This window comes from Odocoileus virginianus, chromosome 11 (assembly GCF_023699985.2).
Source record: "Odocoileus virginianus isolate 20LAN1187 ecotype Illinois chromosome 11, Ovbor_1.2, whole genome shotgun sequence".
In the NCBI taxonomy this organism is placed as follows: Eukaryota; Metazoa; Chordata; class Mammalia; order Artiodactyla; family Cervidae; genus Odocoileus; species Odocoileus virginianus.
In genome coordinates, this window is record NC_069684.1 from 52,603,170 (window position 1) to 52,624,221 (window position 21,052).

General features: G+C 41.0%; 1 protein-coding gene across 3 annotated transcripts in view; it reads right to left on the reverse strand.

Annotated features, from left to right (window-relative positions):
- Positions 1-21,052, reverse strand: part of MIA3 (MIA SH3 domain ER export factor 3) — a 55,038-nt gene that overhangs the window by 25,056 nt on the left and 8,930 nt on the right. For all 3 annotated transcript variants that reach the window (XM_070474478.1, XM_070474479.1, XM_070474477.1), the window contains exons 4-6: positions 16,046-18,851; positions 14,491-14,652; positions 11,967-12,112 (exon numbers count right to left, since the gene is read on the reverse strand). In XM_070474478.1, coding sequence (XP_070330579.1) covers positions 11,967-12,112; positions 14,491-14,652; positions 16,046-18,851 — 3,114 coding nt within the window. The remainder of the gene's footprint in view (positions 1-11,966; positions 12,113-14,490; positions 14,653-16,045; positions 18,852-21,052) is intronic.

Sequence of the window (21,052 nt, forward strand, 5' to 3'; positions counted from 1 at the left end):
ATTACTAGGAGTGAGGAAAACCTTCCTGATTATGTCTCAAGAGCTATTTAAGAAAAGGTTTGTAAACTTGACTACTTAGAAATTTAAAAAAAAAAAAAGCGTTGTCCAACTCTTGGACTAAAATAAGCAAAGTTTTGACAGTGAAAACCTGAGGGAAAAAATATTTGAAATTTGTTACAAAGGGTTAATATTCCTAAAGAATAAAGAACTTTACAAATAGAGAAGCTGGCCAGCAAGCCTACAAAAAATGAGCAGAAAAAAATGAAGACAGTCCTCAGGAAAGCAGCAGGAAGAGCTCACAGACATAGGGAAACATGCTCTGTCTCAATCATAATAAAAGAAGTACAAATTAAACCTATATTGAGATACCATTTCTCACTTCTATTGGCAAAATCCAAACATTTAACAACATACTCTTTTAGTGAGAGAATGCAGAGGAAATGGGTACTCTCATACATTACTGATCATTATACAAAATGATACAAACCCCTATGAATAAGAATCTAGCAACATCTCCCGAAGTAACCTGTGTAATAACCTCTGACACAACAATCCCTATATATATATATATATATATATATATATAGACACTTCTAAAGATCTGTCTCAAAGATATTAGAACTAGAATAACAAATGCTAGAAAGATATATGTACAAAGCCTTGCTATAATAACAAAAGATTGGAAATAACCAAATCGTTCAATGATAGAACAAATGTTGAATACATTAAAATATACAGCTGACCACTGAACACCACAGAGGTTAGGGGTACTAACCCTTGGTGCAGTCAAAAATCCCCACATATTTTACAGTTAGTGGGCTCTCCTTAGGCAAGAGTCCTCCTGCCTTCGAGGATTCAACCAACTGTGGATTGTGCAGCACTGTAGTATGCATTTAATGGAAAACAAACAAACAAACATTTATAAGTGGGGATCCAAGCAAGTCAGACTTGGATTGTTCAAGGGTCAACTGTAGTATGAAACTGGAAAAAAGAAATGAAATAATTCTATATACCACTAGGGTTTGACTTCATATATATACATATATATATAGAAGAATTTTACAGCTTCTAGGTAAAATTGACATGCAGTAAACTACACTTATTTAAACGCACAATCTGATAAGTTCTGACAGATGAATACATCTGTGAAAACATCACACTCACGATAATGAACATACCCTTCACCTCCAAAAGTCTCATCATCCCCTTGGTAATCCCACCTCCTGCCACTTGTCACTCCTCCCTGCCCTCTAGCAGAATTTCTGTTCTAATAGATTAGTCTGCATTTCCTAATGTTTTATATATATGGAATAATTCGCTATGTATTCTATTTTCTCTGGCTTCTCTCACTCAACATAACTTGAGATTCATCTGTGTTGCTGCATAGATCAACAATCATTACTGTTTTAGTGCTAAGTAGCATTTCATTGTATGGATAAACCACAATTCATTCACTAACCAGCTGATGGACATTTTTTTTCTTCCACTTTTTGACTTTTGCAAACTGAGCTGCTACAAACCTTGATATACAAGGCCTTACATGGATGTATAATTTGTGTTTAGTAGAAGAATGGCTAGATCATTTGACAGGTGTATGTCTACCTTTCTAAGAAACTGACCAACTATTTTCCAAGGTGGTGGTACCATTTTATATCCCCACGTGCAGTGTATGGTATTTCCAGTCCCTCCACATCTTCCCCAACACTTGGTCTTTTTAATTTTGGTCGTTATTTAGTCTTGATGGTTTAAGTTTGCATTTCCCTCATAATTAACGATGTTCAGCTTTTTATTTTTTGAATGTGCTTATTTGCTATCCACATCTTTTTTTCGTGAACTGTTATTTTACTGGCTTATGTTTTTTCTTAGTGAATTTTGAGAGTTCTTCATATAATCAGGATATAAATCCTTTATCAGATATATGCTTTGTAATGACTCCCTCCTAGTCTGTGGCTTGATATGGTTAAGTTTAAGCCCAGCATCCTTTTTTATTTTCTGCTGTTTATCCCATCTGTCCTTTGTTCCCCCTTTCCTCTTATTCTACATGTGATCTTTTGGATCACATCTTTTTAATGATACTAATTTATCACCTTTGTTGATTTCTTAGCTGTAATTCCTTGTTTTGTTATTTTAGTGGCTGATTCAGAGTTTATACTATACTATATGTGTGTGTGCTTAGTCGGTTGGTCGTATCTAACTCTTTGCGACCCCATGGGTTGTAGCCTACCAGGCTCCTCTGTTCATGGGTTTCTGCAGACAAGATTACTGGAGTAGGTTGCCATCCCTTTCTCCAGGGCATCCTCCCTACCCAAGGATCCAACCTGGATCTCCTGCATTGCAGGTGGATTCTTTACTGTCTGATCCACCAGGGAAGCCCATTCTATACTATACATCTATACTATTATACTATACATCTTTAAATGATTAATGATCACAGCCTATGTTTAAATGATACTGTACTACTTCATGTATGCAATAAGACTTTTACAAGAGTTATCACTTTTTCTCTCTCTCCGATCAATAGTATAAATACTATTGCTGTCATATATTTTATTCTTTACATATTTTGTAAACCCCATTATACACTGATAATATTTTTCTTTAAACAGCAAATTAACTTTTAAAGATATGTAAATAATAAGATAACGGTTTTATATATTTAGCCATATACCTACCATTTCTGGCATTCATTACTCTGTGTAGGTCCATTATATCCATCTCTTGTCATTTTTCTTAAGCCTAAAGGTCTTCCCTTAACATTCCTTATGGTGCAGATATCCTGGTGAATTTTTTCAGCTCTTGTATGTTTAGGTGGGGGGTGGGGGGAAGAGTCTTCATTTTTGAAAAATATTTTGCTGTGTATAATGTTGGAGATCAACAGTATTTCTCAAGTATATTAAAAGATATTATTCTACTATATTCTCCCATGTCTTGTTTCCAATAAGAAATCTGACGTCAATGTTATCTTAATTCCTAAAATATCTCTTTTCTCTGGCTGATACTGCTCTTTATCACTTAGTTTGTGCAATCTGATTATGATATATGTCCATTTGATCCCTGGGTCAGGAAGATCCGCTGGAGGAGGAGATGGCAACCCACTCCAGTGTTCTTTCCTGAGAAATTGTATGGACAGAGGAGCCTGGTGGGCTACACTCCATGGGGTCACAAAACGTTGGACATGATAAGCAACTGAGCACAAGCACATGCCTTTGTGTAGTTTTCTTCATGATTCTTATACTTGGGTTTCATTGAACTTGGCTCTGTAGGTGCAGCTTTCATAAAGTTTACAAATTTTTCATCCTTTATTTCCTCAAATAATTTTCTGAACACCTCTCTATCCTTTCCTCCAGGGATTCCAGTTAAATGTATTAGATTGCTTGAAAAATGTCCCCATAGCTCACGGATAATCTGTTCAGTTTTCTTTTTTTTCCCCTGTATGTTTCCTTTTAGATGTCTTCTATTGCTATATCTTCAAGCTCACTAATCTCTTCATCAACAATGTCCAGTCTAGCATTAATCCCACACAGTATATTTTCACCAGAGGCGTTTCATCTCTAGAAGTTTGGATCTTTTCTAAAAAAATATTTTTCATGTCTCTACATTAACTTTTTTAATATGGCAGTAATAACTGTTTAATACCATCATCTAATTCTAACATCTCTGACAGTTCTTTGTTGGCTTTGGCTGATTTTTCTCATTATCACAGGTCATCTTTTCTTGCCTCTGCATGCCTGATAATCTTTGTCAGGATGCCACACTTTGTGAATAAATGTGATGCTCAATTTTTTAACATCAGTTTGACTGATTCTAGGGTACCCAGATTAAATGTTATTTGGGGGTGTGTCTTTGTGTGTTTCCAGATGAGATTAGCATTTGAATTGATACAATAAGTAAAGCAGATTGGCCTCCTCACTGTGAGTGGGGACCGTTCAATCCATCGAGGCCCTGAAGAGAACAAAGGGCAGAAGTAAAAAAAGTGTCCCCTCCTTCTTGATTGCTCAAGCTGGAACATCAGTCTTCTGCTCCTGGTGCTCCTGGTTCTCAGGCCCTCAGACCTAGGGGAGAATCAGTTCCCCTGATTCTCAGGTCTTTGGACTTGGACTGATTACAACCCAACTTTACAGGGTCTCCGGCTTGCATACTGCAGACTGTGGGACTTCTCAGCTCCATCTGTAACTCAATTCCTTAAACTAAATCTCTTCTTGTATGTATATCCTACTGGTTCAGCTTCTCTAGAGAACCCTGACTAATACACCAGATATTCTTAAGCTTTGTTCTGGGATGCAGGTAAATTGCTGGGGAACAGTTTGGTTCTCTTGGGTCTTGCTTTTAAGATTTGTTAAGAAGGACAAGAACAGCATTTAGGCTGAGGCAAGACCCTTCTGAGACTCTACCCAATTCCCTTAGAATTACGAGGTACTATTCCTGGCCCTGTGTCAGCAATTGTCTCTTTTACTCACTAGATCAAGGTCACTCTCTGACCTTGAGTAGTTTGTCACCCTCACGTGTGATCAGTACTCTGGTGAATACTCAGGGGCCTTTCAAAAATCCCCAGGGCTCGCTCTCTGTGTAGCTCTCCTCTTAGACTTCCACCTTGTGAATCCTAGCTGCTTTACTTTTCCTGGACTTTCAGCTCCATTTCCTCAGTTCAGGGGTCCTCCTCTCTGTGCCACAGCCTGGGAACTCTCTCAATGCGGTGAGATGTGACAGCTGTAAACCTCATGGCATTTGTTCTCTAGCTTTCAGAAACTACTGTTCTTTGTTGCCTGATGACTTGAAAACTGCTGTGTCATGTATTTTGTCTCAGTTTTTTTCTTTTTAGCTGTTTTAGTTAAGAGAGTAAAGCTGGTATCAATAAATCTACCTCGGCTAGATGCAGAAAAGTGGAAGTCGCTCAGTCGTGTCCGACTCTTTGTGAACCCCAAGGACTGTAGCTCATGGGGCTCCTCTGTCCGTGGGATTCTCTGGGCAAGAATACTGGAGTGGGTTGCCATTTCCTTCTCTAGGGGAATCTTCCTGATCCAGGGATTGAACCTGCATCTCTTATGCCTCTTGCATTGGCAGGCAAGCTCTTTACCACTGGCACCACATGGAAAGCCCAGATGCAGAAATCATTTGCTTATTTTTTAATGGCAGGGTAGATAATGAAATTAATTTTTAAATTACCTATAGAGGAACATATCAACAGGTTGGATGGAAATAGGACAAAAGTTAAGACTTCTCTGAACAGACTTTGTTTTACAAATTGACTTTGGCTCTTGTAAATTTGTTAGATAATTATAAAATTTAAAAATCTTTAAAAAAAAAAAACCCTAAAAATTGAAAGCAAAAATGAAACAACTAACCTATGTCAACTTAACGGCAGGACAACATAAAAGGATTACTTTCAAGCATACCCCAGTAGGATATAGGTTAAAGACAAAAAGAGTTGCAAAATATCCTTGCAATATTTTCAGCAACCATTGCAGGTGGTAGTGTTGATATGGCATTTTTAATACTATTATGTGAATATTGTAAAATAAGGTAAATAAATAATTATGTTGATGTCATTAAAAACTGGGACTTCCAACATCAGAGAAAGAAAATACAATGTCAGATAGATGTGGTTAAGTAAAATTCCATTAGCACCTGGAACTCTGATTGGGAATATCCAAATGGCATCATAATGAACAGTCACATAAAAAAAATTCTCCCTTACATCCTAGCTTTGTCCTCTGAAAAGGCCTAGAAATGATGGCCAACTCTAAAGCAGTAAGTGATCTTAAGTATCCAGAATGTTGCCTCTGAATACCATTTCCCAGTAAAAGGAAAAAAGACTCTTTAGAGAAATAACTCCTTCAAGATCTGGGCAGGAAATGTACAAAATGAGCCTGGAACATCTTGTTACACTAGAAAGCAAGGAAGGTCATCAATGACCATGAGATGATGTCAAAAGAGGCCAGGAGCCAAGCTGAAGAGGCTCCCAGTAACCAAAAATGGGAGAGACTGAGCATTGATAAGAATAATAACTACTGTGGATTATAACAAACCAAATACTTTAAAATTCATGCATCCTAATGATTCTTAGAAAAGAGTTAGAAGAAACACACCCATAAACCTTTGGGGCACCTTTGGATAATGCTAAGACAACTCATTATTTTGAAAACTATTTAAACAGAAAGAATCAAATATTTATACTGCATTAAGTATACAAACTAATTCTCAGTGTAAAGAATAGTTGATTATTAAGTGTCTCTTTGTAGAACTGCCCCAGCCTTTAAATGACATGGGAACACTGTAAGTAGACAGTTACCATTCTACAGCCTATAATGCAGACATTCTAATCAATGTCACTGATTGCTAGGAACGTCAAGAAGAGGGACATCTAGACAACAGACGCCTCCTGATGGAAGTAGGACATCTTCTATTAAGTATTCCTGCCAAACAAAAATGAAACTGAATCTGGACTCCCAATATGACTGAGCAATTACCAAGAAATATAAACAACAAGGGAAAATGTTCAATTGTACTAGAGGAACGCAGTTAGCAAAACCCGCACTATGGTACTTCCTAGCAGCCAAACAAACCTGTCTCTTCAATGAATACACTGAACAAACAAACAAACAAAATACAACAAACAAACAAAAAGAAGACATGTATAGACTGAGTTAACTGATCTGATACTCGCCCTCCCACTGAAAGTAACTAGAAAACTGGACAAAATTTATGGGAAAAAAAAAATTTGTTCAGGTAGAGAACAAGAGGAAGCACACAACTGTGACTCCTAAGGAAAGGCTAACAAATTAGTTGAGCCCTGTGACCACCCGGCTTTTTACCTGGAGGCACTTTCTAGACCACAATACAGGGAAGATAAGCAAAATATACCAATCTTGCCAAGGAGGTGGAGATCAGAGTTCAGGGAGGCAGAGGTGCCTGACACATGCACGGACAGTTACCGGAAAGATGAGAACTACAAAGAAAAAGAGTTCTAGGAATCTGCAAGGATGTCTCCTTCAGTCGTGCGCTGAATTCAAAGCAGCACCTGTATAAGCAAGATTCCTTGAGGATCAGCAGAGAACAACTACGGGCAAAAAGAACAACTTGCAAGGAGGCTAGAAGTTGAACAATTTCCAGTTAATGCAGGGCTGGGAGACATCTGTATTCCAGCTAGTCAGCATGAACTGACCTTAATGAATGCTCAGGGCATTTAGTAGATTCCAAAAGAATAACATCATTGTAGTAGGGAAACACAAGCCCTGGAGTAAATACTACTATACACACTATACCTCGAAACAAATCTTAAAAATAAGACTAGAAAGGATCAAGCTGATCTTCAAGTAACTTAACAATATAGAAAAACAAACTTCAACACTTCTTTAAAGGAAGCCACCAAAATCCAGGCACGCAAAATTACATTCCCAGTGCCTAGTATTCAAAAAGAAACAAAAACAATCAAACCAAAAAAACCCAAACACAAAACCTCTAGACGTGAAAAAAAAGCAGAAAAATGTATCCCATATAAGAGATAAGTCAACCTACAAAAATAGACCAAGAAATTGCAAGAGATGACAGAATGTTAGCTTTAAGGGGCTTTAAAAGAATCATTTAAAAATATATTGAAGAATTTTTTTTTAATGACCACAGTGAGGAGAGAAATGGAAGATATAAAATAAAACTAAGTGGAACTCTAATTTTAGAGCTAAAAAATAAAATAGCCAAAATGAAAATTTCACTTGATGGCTTAAGAGCAGATAAGATACCAAAAAAGATCAACTTAAAGATAAATAAACTTAAAGACAGCAAGAGGAAGTACTTAAATTGAAGCTAAGATGTAACAAGACTAGTAACAACAACAAAGAACAGAGCCTCAGTGACCCGCGGAACTACATAAAATGAGCCAACATAAATACAGGTAGAGTCCTAGAGAGAGAGGCAGGAGAGGGTGAACACAAAAATTTTTGAAAAAAATGTGAAAACACAGAACTGCATACAGAAAGGGTGAATTTTACTAGATGTAAATTATGCTTTAATTAATCTGACTTTTTAAAAAGGTGTTTATTCATAGATGCCATGGTCATCTACACAGAGAATCGTATGAAATCTACACCCCCCCTTAGAAATAATAGATTATTTAGAAAGATAATAAGTAAATTTGATAAGATACAAGGTCAGTACAAAAAATTCAACTGTATTTCTAGATATCAGCAAAAAATTGTGAACAAAATGTTAAAAAATACCATTTAGAACATCAAGAACCATGAAATACCTGGCATACATAAACGAAATATGCATGAAACTTGAACACTGAAAAGTACAAAGCCCTGTGGAGAGAAATTATAGAGATCTAAATGAATGCAGAGATGAACTCAGTTCATCTTAATTAGAAGCCTTAATATTTGTTGATACCAGTTCTTCCCAAATTCATCTATGCATTCAGTATAAGAACAGTCAAACACTCAGCATGAGTTTTTGTAGAAAGTCGTAAGCTGATTCTAAACTTTATATGGAAATGCAAAGGAAATGCAGTGACCAAAACAATTTCACAAAGGAACTACCTATGTGGTCAACTGGTCTCAACTCAAGGTGCCAATGTAATTTAAAGGGGAAAAAAATGGTCTGGGAGCAAATGGATATCCATTTGAGGGGAAAAAATGAAACCTGATCTCTACCTCACAACATTCACAAAAATTTACTCAAAATGGAACAAAGTCTAAAACTTCCAGAGGAAAATATGAAAATATTCACATCATTGGAATTGCCTATGATTCCTTAGGCAGGAGACAAAAGGCACTTACCATAAAAGTGAACATTAATAAAATGGTGCTCATCAAAGTTAAAAATTTGCTCTTCAAAAGACAATGCTAAGAAATTGAAAGGCCAAGCCAGAGTCTGAAAGAAATGATTTGCAATATGTATCTGACAAAGGAGCTGTATCTAAATTATATGAATACAAAGAACTCTTAGACTTTAATATTTAGAAAAAAACCAAATGCCAGTTTAAAGAAGGACAAAAGATTTAAAGAGCTATTTCACACATAAGCCCATGAAAAAGGATGGTCACATGAAAAAGTGCTCAACCTCATTAAGGATCAGGAAATATAATTAAAACCTCAAAGGCATGCCCACTAGAATGGCTACACTTTAAGGCTGACAATACCAGACGTTAGCAAATATGTGACCAAATGGAAGTTTTAGAAATTTTTAGTGGAAATATAAAATGGTACAGCCACTTTTGAGAGCAGTTGGGCACTTACCAAGATAAAATAAACTTACCATGAGGCTGGGCAGTTTCACACCTAACTATAAATCCATTTATAACTATAATTCTACAACAGGAAAAGCTAATGTACAGTGAGAAAAAGTTTTGTCAATGGTTGCCTAGAACAGGTGGTTTGGGAAAGATACACTGAGAAGGTATGCAAGGGAACTTTTTCAAACAAAAGAAATGTTCCATATTTGGTTATGGTTGCTTTTACATGAGTGTTTACATTTGTTAAAATTCATTCCTAGAATGGGTACACTTTGTTATATGTAATTTACATCTGATTAAAAGGTTGATTTAAGACATTATGAACCCCTTAAACTTTTGGACCTCAAGATCCTGAACTGAGTAAAAACAATTTTAAAAGGAAGGGAGGGGATTCTGAAATGTGTCAAAAAATGGGTGTTATTAAGGAATTACTGTTAAGTTGAGTGATGGGCCCGTAATTTCATTTTACTACTCTCTCTTTACTATTACCATTTTGAAATTTTCCATGCTAAAACACTAAAGAAAAAAAAATGAAAGCATAACTTCAAATACTTAAATGATTACTATGTAAAAAAGGAATTTGATTCTAAGAGAAAAAAATCATATGGAGAAAAATTTGGAGTCACTATAAGAATAAACTAGCCAACAGAGCAATGTGTGGTCTTATAAGACAGATGACTCACATTAGGAATTGTTGATGCCCAGACCCCATAACTACTAGTCAGGGCTGGAGTAGAGGAAATTAGTGCAGTTTGTGAAAAGTTGAATTAATTGCTCTCTCAGATCTCCTCTAGCCTGGATTTTCCATCAACTGCTGATCTATGCATCTGACTTCTGGTGCAGTTTTCCCAAACAAGTCAGCACCCCATTATTTCCCAGCTCTACAAAGAGTTATCTATACCACTTATCTGATACTTTTCAACAGCTATTTCATGTTTCTCATTTTTCCAATTTCCATATATATTTGAAATATCCTTTTTTAAGCCTTTCATAAATCAGAATTATGCTTTATACCTCTTAGACTTTTCTATGCCTAGCATAATACTCTGTACATATTGGGCCATCCAAATACTTTCTTGACGATACCTTTCAAGTCACTGTTACTCTGTAATACGCACCCTTTTCTCTTGCCACTCATGTCTGTGTCTTCTCCTGTTATCCCTCAAGCAGAAACAATATCCTCTACCACATCTGTGTCCTCCATCCCAGTCCTAGAACAGGGCTCTGTGCATACCCACGAATAAAATGAACTCCTCCCACATCTGGAGGCTGTTAAGTTTTAGAAGTGATGATGATTCATGCTGATAACCAAATTCTAATTCTGAGATCGCCTTCATCACTGAAAATTTCCTTCAGAATTCTAACTGCACAGGGCAGACACATTCACTGGGGTGGCTACCACTACCACAAACATGCAGAAAGCTGAAAAACGGTTTGGTTTTCCTCCAACTTTCCCACCCTGGCAGCCTTTCTCCTGAATTCCCTGCAGTATCCAACATTTTTATACTGCCCTCTCCGATCATCCAAAGAAGCAGCAGGCAGGGGATGAGATCTTATAAAATGCCAGGCACTACACTATATACTTGATATTATTGATTCATTTAATTCTTACAACTGGGGTAGGTATTATTTGCATTTTATAGATGAAAAAGCTGAGATTCAAACTTAAGTAACCTGCCCAAGTTTCTAAACGACGAACCTGGGATTTGAAACCAGATTATCCTCACTCAAAGCCCATGCGTATAACAGAACAAAAAAATAACCCCTTTTCCTTAAAAAGTCTTGAAATAACCGAACCTGGAGGATAGATATTTTTGATGCAGAGTATACTTTATAGCTCCAAGGGTAACTTGGCCTCTGAATTCTGAAAGCGCGCTCATTCCCATCATTTACCAAGAAGAATGTCCAATTCTAGAAAATACCACAAGGGGGCGCTAGGCCCCAAAAAGCTTAGATAACTTTCAACGGACAGACTGAATGTCTCATATGGATCAGAATTCCTTAGACAGATAAATTTGAATAAATAATTCTGCCATAAGTGACTGTTTCTAAGAACAAATATGACCATACTTATTTCCTGCTTAAAACCTTCAACGGATCTCTAACACAACCTACTGTGACATACAACCTCCTGCACCTGTGCCCATCTCCCTCCACAAGACCACACGCCCCTCGAGCTCTAAACTTGGACAACGCCAAGTAACCTTTTCTTCATGTCCCATTTCTCCAAACATACTACTTCTGTGTGACTGTGCACTCCACCCATCCACCTCCCCAAGCCTATTCAACAACAAATTACACATCAAACTCACACGGATCCTACAACTCTGCTCAGAAGGTATCTCAGCTAACTTCTGACTTCCTCTGCCCATCCCCACACCTCAGTGAATCAATTTATTTGACATACTGTCACACCATCAGGTAAATAAACACGTCTCTTCTTTCCCACATCATGTTGTGTCTCAAGTGAATTTCATTCTCTCCCTGTTAGACTGAAAGATCCCTGAGGGAAGAACAGGTGTGCCGGTGCCCGGCACTGGCCGCCAATGTTATCTCCAAGTGCTGAACTGAACTAGGAACCCACCACCATCACACACCTGTGGCTTATTTCAGAGGCTGCTACAAAGGTACAGGAGTAATTTTCATAAAGACATTTTAAATTCTTCACCTCACGCTTAAAATCAACTTGAAAACTGTAATAATTAACATTCTATTTGAAGAAATTACATGTCAAACTTACCGTCTTAGTTAAATGAAACATGAGTGAGTATATGAAAACAACTGCATTTTCCAGGGGCGTGACACTTGCTGGTTCTTCAGTATTTGTTGCCAGCTGCTTTGGGGCATCCACAGCATCGACAGGAGTGCTTTCTGGTGTAATTATCCCTAAAGTTGAAGGAGAAAGCAAATATTTTATTTAAAATTCAGGATAAGTTTTGTTTGTCTTCATTTTAAATATTTATCAAGTGCCCATTGAATATTAGTCTATCTGCCTGGATATGTGCTTCTCCTGAAGATAATTATATGTTTTAAAAAAATGTCAGAACCCCCATTAGAGCCATCACATCTTCAATTATAAAATGAACACTATCTCTGACCCAATCTACCTGCCAGCAATTCCTCCATCACATCCCCGTCAATGCAACTGCTGTCTGAATAATACAGATTCACAGGGATTGAGGAACACAGAATTTTATGCTTTTCCTATAGACATACTATCACATTTAACAAACATTTATTTAGTGCTGGTGACGCACTGTATTAGAAACTTCAGGTAAACAATGAGAAAGAGAAGAGTGTCAGTTTGCAGACTTGCACCCATGCTCAGCGCAGCATCTGGCACCTCGGAGGCAGTGAATGCATGAATGACAGCTACACAAGGGAGGATAGCAAATGCCGAGACAGAGGGGATCTGCTCACAGGCAGGGGCCTGGTGTAGCTCTGCAAAAGAGGTCGAATTCTACCTCTCCCTGGAAGGATCTCTATATGAGATGGTGGTAGGGAAGGAATTTCAGGAGTTTTGGGGGTCTGGGGTGTTTCTTACAAATAGCTAGGAGTCCAAGAAGTAACTAATGAGAAGCAGGATTAGTTGCCACGCAGATGTCTTCCAACCCTGATTCCACTGCTACTGACCTATGAATCTGACCACTGGTGAAGTTTTCCCAACCAGGTCAGCACCTCATCTGAGATGCATGAAGGGAGATTTGGGAAGATCATCTTCTAAAGAACGGCATGGCGACCCACTCCAGTATTCTTGCCTGGAGAATCCCATGGACAGAGGAGCCTGGTGGGCTACAGTCCATGGGGTCGCAAAGAGCCAGACACGAATGAGTAACTAATACTTCACTTTCACGGTTCAGTTCTAAAGGAAGCTGTGTCACTTTGTGATGCAACTTAAAGAATGAGGCAAGACATCTGGTTTTAATTCTGCAAGCCAAATCTTTCCTAACTCTGAAAGTTTTCAAGCAAGAAGGTATCAAGTTTATTGGTATGTGACTTATTCTCAACAAGAGAACATTTTTGAGTTATAAGAGTTTAGAAGTACAGAGTATTGTATATGAACGCAATATCCTCTGGAACACAAGAGACCTCTGATATGCCATTTCTTCTCCCAAATTAGCTGAATTCCTCTTCCTGCTGTGACCTCTCCTGTATTTTGAAGGGCTGAGGTGGTCAGGGAGGCAGCCCAGTGCCGCTAGGCCTGTGGTATCATAGGGTAAGACTCTATCTATGGTTAAGAGACCACAACCTCTAAAAACACAAAATGATAATGATGTTGTATCACAATACTGGATAGACAAAATAAAACAATCGGCTGTTCTGATTTATCAGTAAAATGAGTGAGCTACACAAAAATTAGAACGTTGTTGATACTATCACTGGGGTTGCATTTTTAAAAACCTTATTTTGGGTAGGAGGTGGGAGGGAGGGGACATTTGTACACCTGTGGCTGATTCATATTGCTGTATGGCAGAAACCAACACAGCAGTGTAATTATCCTCCAATTAAAATAAACGAATTTAAAAAAAACACCTTTATTTTGAAACAACTTTCTCAATCCAAATGAAATTTGTCACTCTCCCACTGGATGTTTACTGTGCTCTGTGATCATGTAGTCATACTATTCCCAAGGTTCTGTCCACATTGGACGGTTACATCCTGCAAAGTTCTGCACTGTTTCCTCTAATCTTATAGTATAAGGACATCTAGATGTAAATATCCTCTTCACTGTTTTAAAAGAAGTTTCACCATGACTAGGTAGCATGTTAACAAAAGGCCTGAGCCACCATGTACTCCGTGGGGAGCGGGTGGAGCAGGGAACAGTGGGAGCCAGAATTTGAGACACAGAGCAATAGTTCTCAAACCTGAACTTCTAACAGATCAGAATCCCCTGGAGGGATTGTTAAACAAGACTGCTGGTCTCCACCCCCAGAGCTTCCCCACTGCTGGTCTGTCTGAAAACTGCTGTTTTTGATCATAAGACTTTTTAAGAACAGTATTTTAGATTTCCATTACTCGCATAAGCTAATGCCCACCAAGCACTGGTTGGTAGATCAGTTACGGTCTCTGACTTGCTTGCTATTACTCATCTCCATTTGTTTTGACTCCTGCTTTTCTCTGCTAGTTCCAGGATTTCTTACTTTTTAAATGCATTTATGTCTGTGTTATGGTTCCCTCCATTTCCTACTTTTATCAATAAATCTCTTAGGACGTCTTCTCTAAAACAGGCTTCTACTTTGTAAAGAAAAATTAGCAAGTGTTACCTGGGTCTCCATCTTCCTCAGTTTTCGGTTTCTGGGTGACTCCTGGGGTACCCATGTCCCTGGTCATGGGTTGATCCAAATGGCCGGGCTCTTTGGGAACCTGCATCAGAGGAACTTCCGTGTCCTCCTGTGGGAAGTTCTCCTCCAGTGGTGGCTGGGTGTCTACAGGAGATAAGGACGCCCTGGGCTGGCAAAGCTCAACGACAAGCCCACCTCCAGCACGCCCCCAGCACACAACTCCGTGGCCCGCCACCCTGCCCTCCATGCGCTGGCGCCCCACAGGGCAAAACTGGGCAAGGAAAGAAGAGTTTCAATTGCTTTTCTCTCACATCACAGATAGGTAATCTACATGATAAAATTTATGGAGAAACCCTGATCCCAAAGCATTTCATAAATATCTTCCCTGTAGGGACTTCAATGAACCTTACTTCCCTCTGCAAACCAACATATGCCCACACAGAAAAATGTGGAAAAAGGAATTCCAGTCAAGCGGAAATAGGAAACATCTACTCCACAAGGAAATAACAGATCTCCTCCACACAGAAGCGGGCGTGCTTCATAGAGCTGGCACAGGGAAGGGCATAACATGCAAAGGCAGCTCGGCGAGGTGCCTTTCAAATCTCTTCAGAGTATACCTAAGAGTCTGTATACCTTCCATCTCAGCAGCACGGGGACAGAGGAAAGAGCACGGAGCTAGGAATCAACTTTTCTAGGGTGCTGGCTCAGGGCTGATCCAGTTGCTATTTATGGAATGGCTTCTATGTCAAGGGCTATGTCAGGAGGCTCTGCATCCTGGTTCCATTCCTTGGCAGGAAAGGAATCTGAATGCAAGAACTCAAGGGTTTGGTAGAATTTAACTGACAGAAGTTAAATTCCTGCCTTAATAGGGCAGGAAAGAACGTGTCATCCACTGAAGATGAAAGCTGGGCAGGGGCGTGACTACACTGGAAGTCCAGTAGTTAAGACTCTGTATTTCTGCTGCAGGGGGCTTGGGTTCGATCCCTGGTCAGGGAACTAAGATCTTGCACATCGCTCGGTGCGGCCAAAAAACAAAATCAAACAAACACTTTCTTTAAAAAAAAAAAAAAAGAAGAAGAAGAAAAAGAAGAAGAAGGTTAGAGGGCAAGAACTCAGGCAAGGCATCGAGTTAAAAGTTAATGCCAGTCCGTCCCTGGACAGATAGTAGTCATTTTATGATGAAGAAAATGTGTTCAAAAAAGCGCTTTTATGAAATTGGTACTCTGTTACCAGGTCTGCTTTGTATACCATTTTCTTGCTCGAGTCTTTTTCTTTTTATAAAGTTTCCTGCAGAGGATGCTATCACTACCGGTCTCAACTAAGTGAAAAGTGGATCAAGGAATATTTATCTCTACTCCAGCCTCCAAGAGAGAAGGTGGGAAGGGCCGTGTGGACATCCCTGTATTGCCCCTCCCCTCTGGGGACGCTGGGACCTGCGGAGAGAGCTTCAATCAGGCACGAGGCACTTCAGCAGCCCCCCGGCCCCCACGCCTGTTTCTCAAGCCCAACCCTACAAGGCCATAGGTGGGTACCTCACCTTCCGCCGGTCCATCCCAGCCTCCCTCTACAGGCTGTGCCGCTGCCGGGGGAGCAGTCTCCTCCACCGTGGAGTGTTTGTACCTGACGAAATAGATCAGGTCTTGAACATCATCTAGCACCGCCGCCTCCTCAAAGATGCTACTGTCCTTCGTTTCCAGGTCTCCGTCTTCTGTCACGTGAGCATCGAGCATGTTCTCTGCCTCCGTCAGAATGTGAGACTCCCAAGTACGGAAGACCTTATCGAGGACTTTCTCCACGTTATAGGGCAGGCTCTCGCGCTGCGCTGACTTCAGCTTGGATGACATGTCCTGGAACATGGCTTCCAGCTTGTGGATGTCAAAGTACTTCTGGAATCGCTGCAGAGACTGCTGATCTTTAAAGAAGCTGCTGAGTATGGGCAAGTCCTCCGAACGGACACTCACCTCAGGCTGCACGGGGGCCTGTGGAGCCCAGGGGAACGAGTCATCGTCACGGTCCCTGGAGGCAGACCCCCGGCTTCCCGGGCCCACGAATTTCTCTACGTCCTCCTCGTCCTCTTTCGAGGCTTCTACCCCAGGCTTCTCCGTGAGCCCTGAGGTCTCTGGGTGGCCCTCATGGTTGTCTTCTTTAAGATAATCGGGATCTTTCTTCTGAGACGCTTCACCCGACTCTGGAGTCTGATTTTCTTTCTTGCCAGGAAAGTCACTTCCTTCAGAGGGTCTCTCTGCCTCCTGATGCAGAGGAGAGCTTCCTTCTTTTTCCACCACCGGACCACCTGGGTCCCTGCCCAGACTGTCTACCCCTTTACCTGCAGTCTCATTTTTTCTTTCATTTTCCAATATATGACTAGCTGCTTCTTTGTTTTTTTCAGTTTCTGGATCAGTCTTAATGGCACCTGAAACAGGTTTTTCAGGGTTTTGCAGGTCAACATCTAACCTCTTATCCTGAATCTCAGGGCTTTTTTCTTTAGACTGCATCGCACTTATAGCATTTTCATCCTCCAGGAGTTCTTCAGGGCTGTAATCGTCATCTTCTGGGTTTGGTTCTTTTGGGTGGAAGCCTCGTCCTCCTGTGCTATCGGTTGGGCCTGTTTTTCCTACTTCCTGCCCTTCATCCGAGGCATCCTTGGTGACCCTGGTGACCTCTTCCTCAGAGAGCTTTCTCTTCTCGTTCACTTGCTTATGAACTGCGGCAGCCACATCTCCTTGTTGCCAGGAAAGATTTCTTTCCAGAATGGGACCCTCTTCTTCCCGGTCTCCCGACAAGCCGGTGTCATCTGGAGAGAAGGACCTAGTCTGATTTTGAAGTTTAAGAAGCCGGTCCTTTATAAGTTCTGGGCTCGGATGTTCCCCGGAAAGCACATGTGGTTTAGGTCCACTTACTGAAGCGTCTACTTCCTCCACGCTGTCTTTGGAAGCATTAGGCTGATGACTGCCCAAGGGCGCTGCCACACCCATGGATTCCTGCTCAGTCTTTCCTTCCTCCCCTTGATTCCCTGCCGCTTCTGCTTGCGGTACTGAGTCACTCTCTGAGGCACCTTCCAAACTCCGCTCTGTGGGCTTTTCTTCATAAAGCATTTCTTTTGAGATGTGAACGGCTGCTCCTTTCAGGACAGTCTCTTGCTTAGCAAAGGCTGATTTTAATGTTTCTGTACTTTTCTCGGCAGCTGGTGAAGAGCTGAGGTGGCCACTGTGAGAAGAACTGTGCACAGTCTGGTCTTCTTCCGTCTCATCCTCTAGCCCTACCTCATGCTGCACCAAGTCCCTCTTGGGTTCCTCAACTTTCCGCCCCTTGCCTTTAATGTGAAGTTCTGCGCCCACTTCTGGATCGTTGTCATTGTCTGCTTTAGGGACTTCTACATTCACAAGGCTGTCTGCTGCCTTTTCAGGGTCAATATGATCTTCTGGTAGTGGTTTCCCCAATCTGCTATCCACGACTAATGGGTCATCCTCTTCCTTTGAATCGGGACTCTCTAAATCTGTGTCTGTGTTTTCTTCCCCTTCTGTAACATCAGAGAAAATAATATCTTCCTGGGGTTTTGGTATCTTCTTGTCACCCTTTTTGATGCCTGGGGGCTGAGCTTCCTCAACTTTATGCTCTTCGTGTGAATTCTGCTCTTTCTCCATCAGGTGTTTCTCAATTCCAGAGTGCCCTGGAGTTTTTGTATCTTCTCCATCTGTAAAAGTTAGTAACGGCAGCTCATCGGAGTCTTCTTTACTCTCCTCTTCTTCCTTTCCCACTGTGTAATACTCAGGATCCAAATCCTCAACAAAATCGTCCTCTAACGAAGTAACAAGTCTGGTTGTCTCATCATCAGATACAAGTGCATCGGTAGTTGAGCCAAATTTGGTTTTCAAGTCCAGAGTCATTTCTGTTTTCAAAAGTTTATAAGCATCGATCTTCTCCTGCTCACGCGAGATGTGAGAACCATTGCTGGTTTTGTTGCTTTCACTTTCTGGCACTTTTAACTTTTCTTGCAGCATTTCTCCAAAAGATTCAAATGAAGTTCGCTCTCCCTGAGCATGACCTGTTTGACTGTTTAACTGGGGGTGGCTCTTCTGAGCCTCAGATCTTTCCCTGAGTTCAGCAGTGTTTTCTGAGAATACACTTTCATTTTCCTCTGAGTTGGGTTCTCCTGGCTCAGGTTCAGCGTCACTTTCATTAGATGCTTCAGGAGGTTCTTCCACATGCTGAGCAGTTTTTTCTTTAACTTCTTCAGAATCTTCAGTGGCAGAATCGTACACTTCCAAAAACCCTAAAAGTTCTTCGACATTATAATTATCAAAATCATCTCTTCCCCCATCAAAACAAACGAAATCTGTCTCCTGCAAGGCAAAGAAAAACATTAGCGTGTCACTAACCGAGCGTCACAAGAACAAGTGCTTGCCCACGCTGATGACAGAGATGATTGCAAACTCATGTTTGGCCCTGGAGGGGCTTTTGTGCCAACGCTGGGGAGTCAGGAGAGGGAAGGATGGACCCCACCTTTCCCTTGGCTCCCTATTTCCGTGAGGAAGGGCTCCTACCCGAGTAACGTTCCTGGCTTCCCTTCACTCTTTCTCCCTGGGGAGCAGTGACTCCTGTCGCTGGTGGGTTTGTCGCGCACCACCTGGTCTCTGCTTGGGCCTGGCTGGAGGGGACACACACCCTCTCTCTTCCACGCTGTCAGTTTTATAAGGGACAGTCCACTAGGAGAGCCCCCTAGTTGGCTAGCTCTGCCTGTGGCTGGTTAAGTCTGTCTAGTTCTAGACTGCCGTGTTCAAAAGCCCATTAATTTCTGCACACTTGAGCTGTGTTCTCCAAGAAGTTTTATCAGTAAGTGATGGTGACATCCTGGTCTCCAACCACCTGCCTGCTGGGTTTCTCAGTTTGTTCTGAGTACAAGTAGGGAAAAGTAGGGCATCATTTATTGGTCCTCACACCTTCCAGAATCTATGCCTCATGCCCTGGGAATTTACCCCACAACAGTTTGTCCAGAAGAAACTGGAAGACCACCCAGCATCTCCATCACCCTCCCCTCTAGGCTGTACCTTCCTGCTTCCCTAGCTGGAAACAGGCAGTACCACCTTGCGGACAGGCTCTCGGTCTACAACAGATTCCTGACTTATACTTTCCTTGGACTGGGAAAGCTAAATCAGCTTAAGAAGCATCTTACTGAAATACAAGTAAGTGCAGGGGCAGTAAAAATATTGAGGGACAAAGAACGGTGTCCAGGGGCTCCCATTTAACCATCATAAGTACAGCTTGAAGACAAGATTCAGTGAGGGACACACTCTACTCTAAATCAGGGTTCTGAATAGGTGTCAAAAGAGATCTGCTTTTGGACTACCCATAAACCTAATACTTTTTTTTTGACCTCTGCTAGTAAACAAATTGACATAAAAGGGGTCATTAAACAGAGTCAGTCAGTCAGTTCAGTCGCTCAGTCGTGTCCAACTCTTTGCGATCCCATGAACTGCAGCGCGCCAGGCCTCCCTGTCCATCACCACCTCCCGGAGTCCACCCAAACCCATGTCCATTGAGTCGGTGATGCCATCCAACCATCTCATCCTCTGTCATCCCCTTCTCTTCCTGCCCTCAATCTTTCCCAGCATCAGGGCCTTTTCAAATGAATCAGCTCTTTGTATCAGGTGGCCAAAGTATTGGAGTTTCAGCTTTAGCATCAGTCCTTCCAATGAATATTCAGGACTGATTTCCCTTAGGATGGACTGGTTGGATCTCCTTGCAGTCCAAGGGACTCTCAAGAGTCTTCTCCAATACCACAGTTTGAAAGCATAAATTCTTCGGCGCTCAGCTTTCTTTATAGTCCAACTCTCACATGACTACTTGTGACTACTTGACTACTTGAAAAACCATAGCTTTGACTAGACGGACCTTTGTTGACAAAGTAATGTCTCTGCTTTTTAATATGCTCTCTAGGTTGGTCCTAACTTTCCTTCCAAGGAGTAAGTGTCTTTTAATTTCATGGCTGCAATCACCATCTGCAGTGATTTTGGAGCCCACAAAAATAAAGTCAGCCACTGTTTCCCCATCTATTTCCCATGAAGTGATGGGACCGGATGCCATGATCTTAGTTTTCCCAATGTTGAGCTTTAGGCCAACTTTTCACTCTCCTCTTTCACTTTCATCAAGAGGCTCTTTAGTGCTTCTTCACTTTCTGCCGTAAGGGTGGTATCATCTGCATATCTGAGGTTATTGATATTTCTCCCGGCAATCTTGATTCCAGCTTGTGCTTCCTCCAGCCCAGCATTTCTCATGATGTACTCTGCATAGAAGTTAAATAAGCAGGGTGACAATATACAGCCCTGACGTACTCCTTTTCCTATTTGGAACCAGACTGTTGTTCTATGTCCAGTTCTAACCGTTGCTTCCTCACCTGCATACAGGCTTCTCAAGAGGCAGGTCAGGTGGTCTGGTATTCCCATCTCTTTCAGAATTTTCCACAGTTTACTGTAATCCACACAGTCGAAGGCTTTGGCATAGTCAACAAAGTAGAAATAGATGTTTTTCTGGAACTCTCTTGATT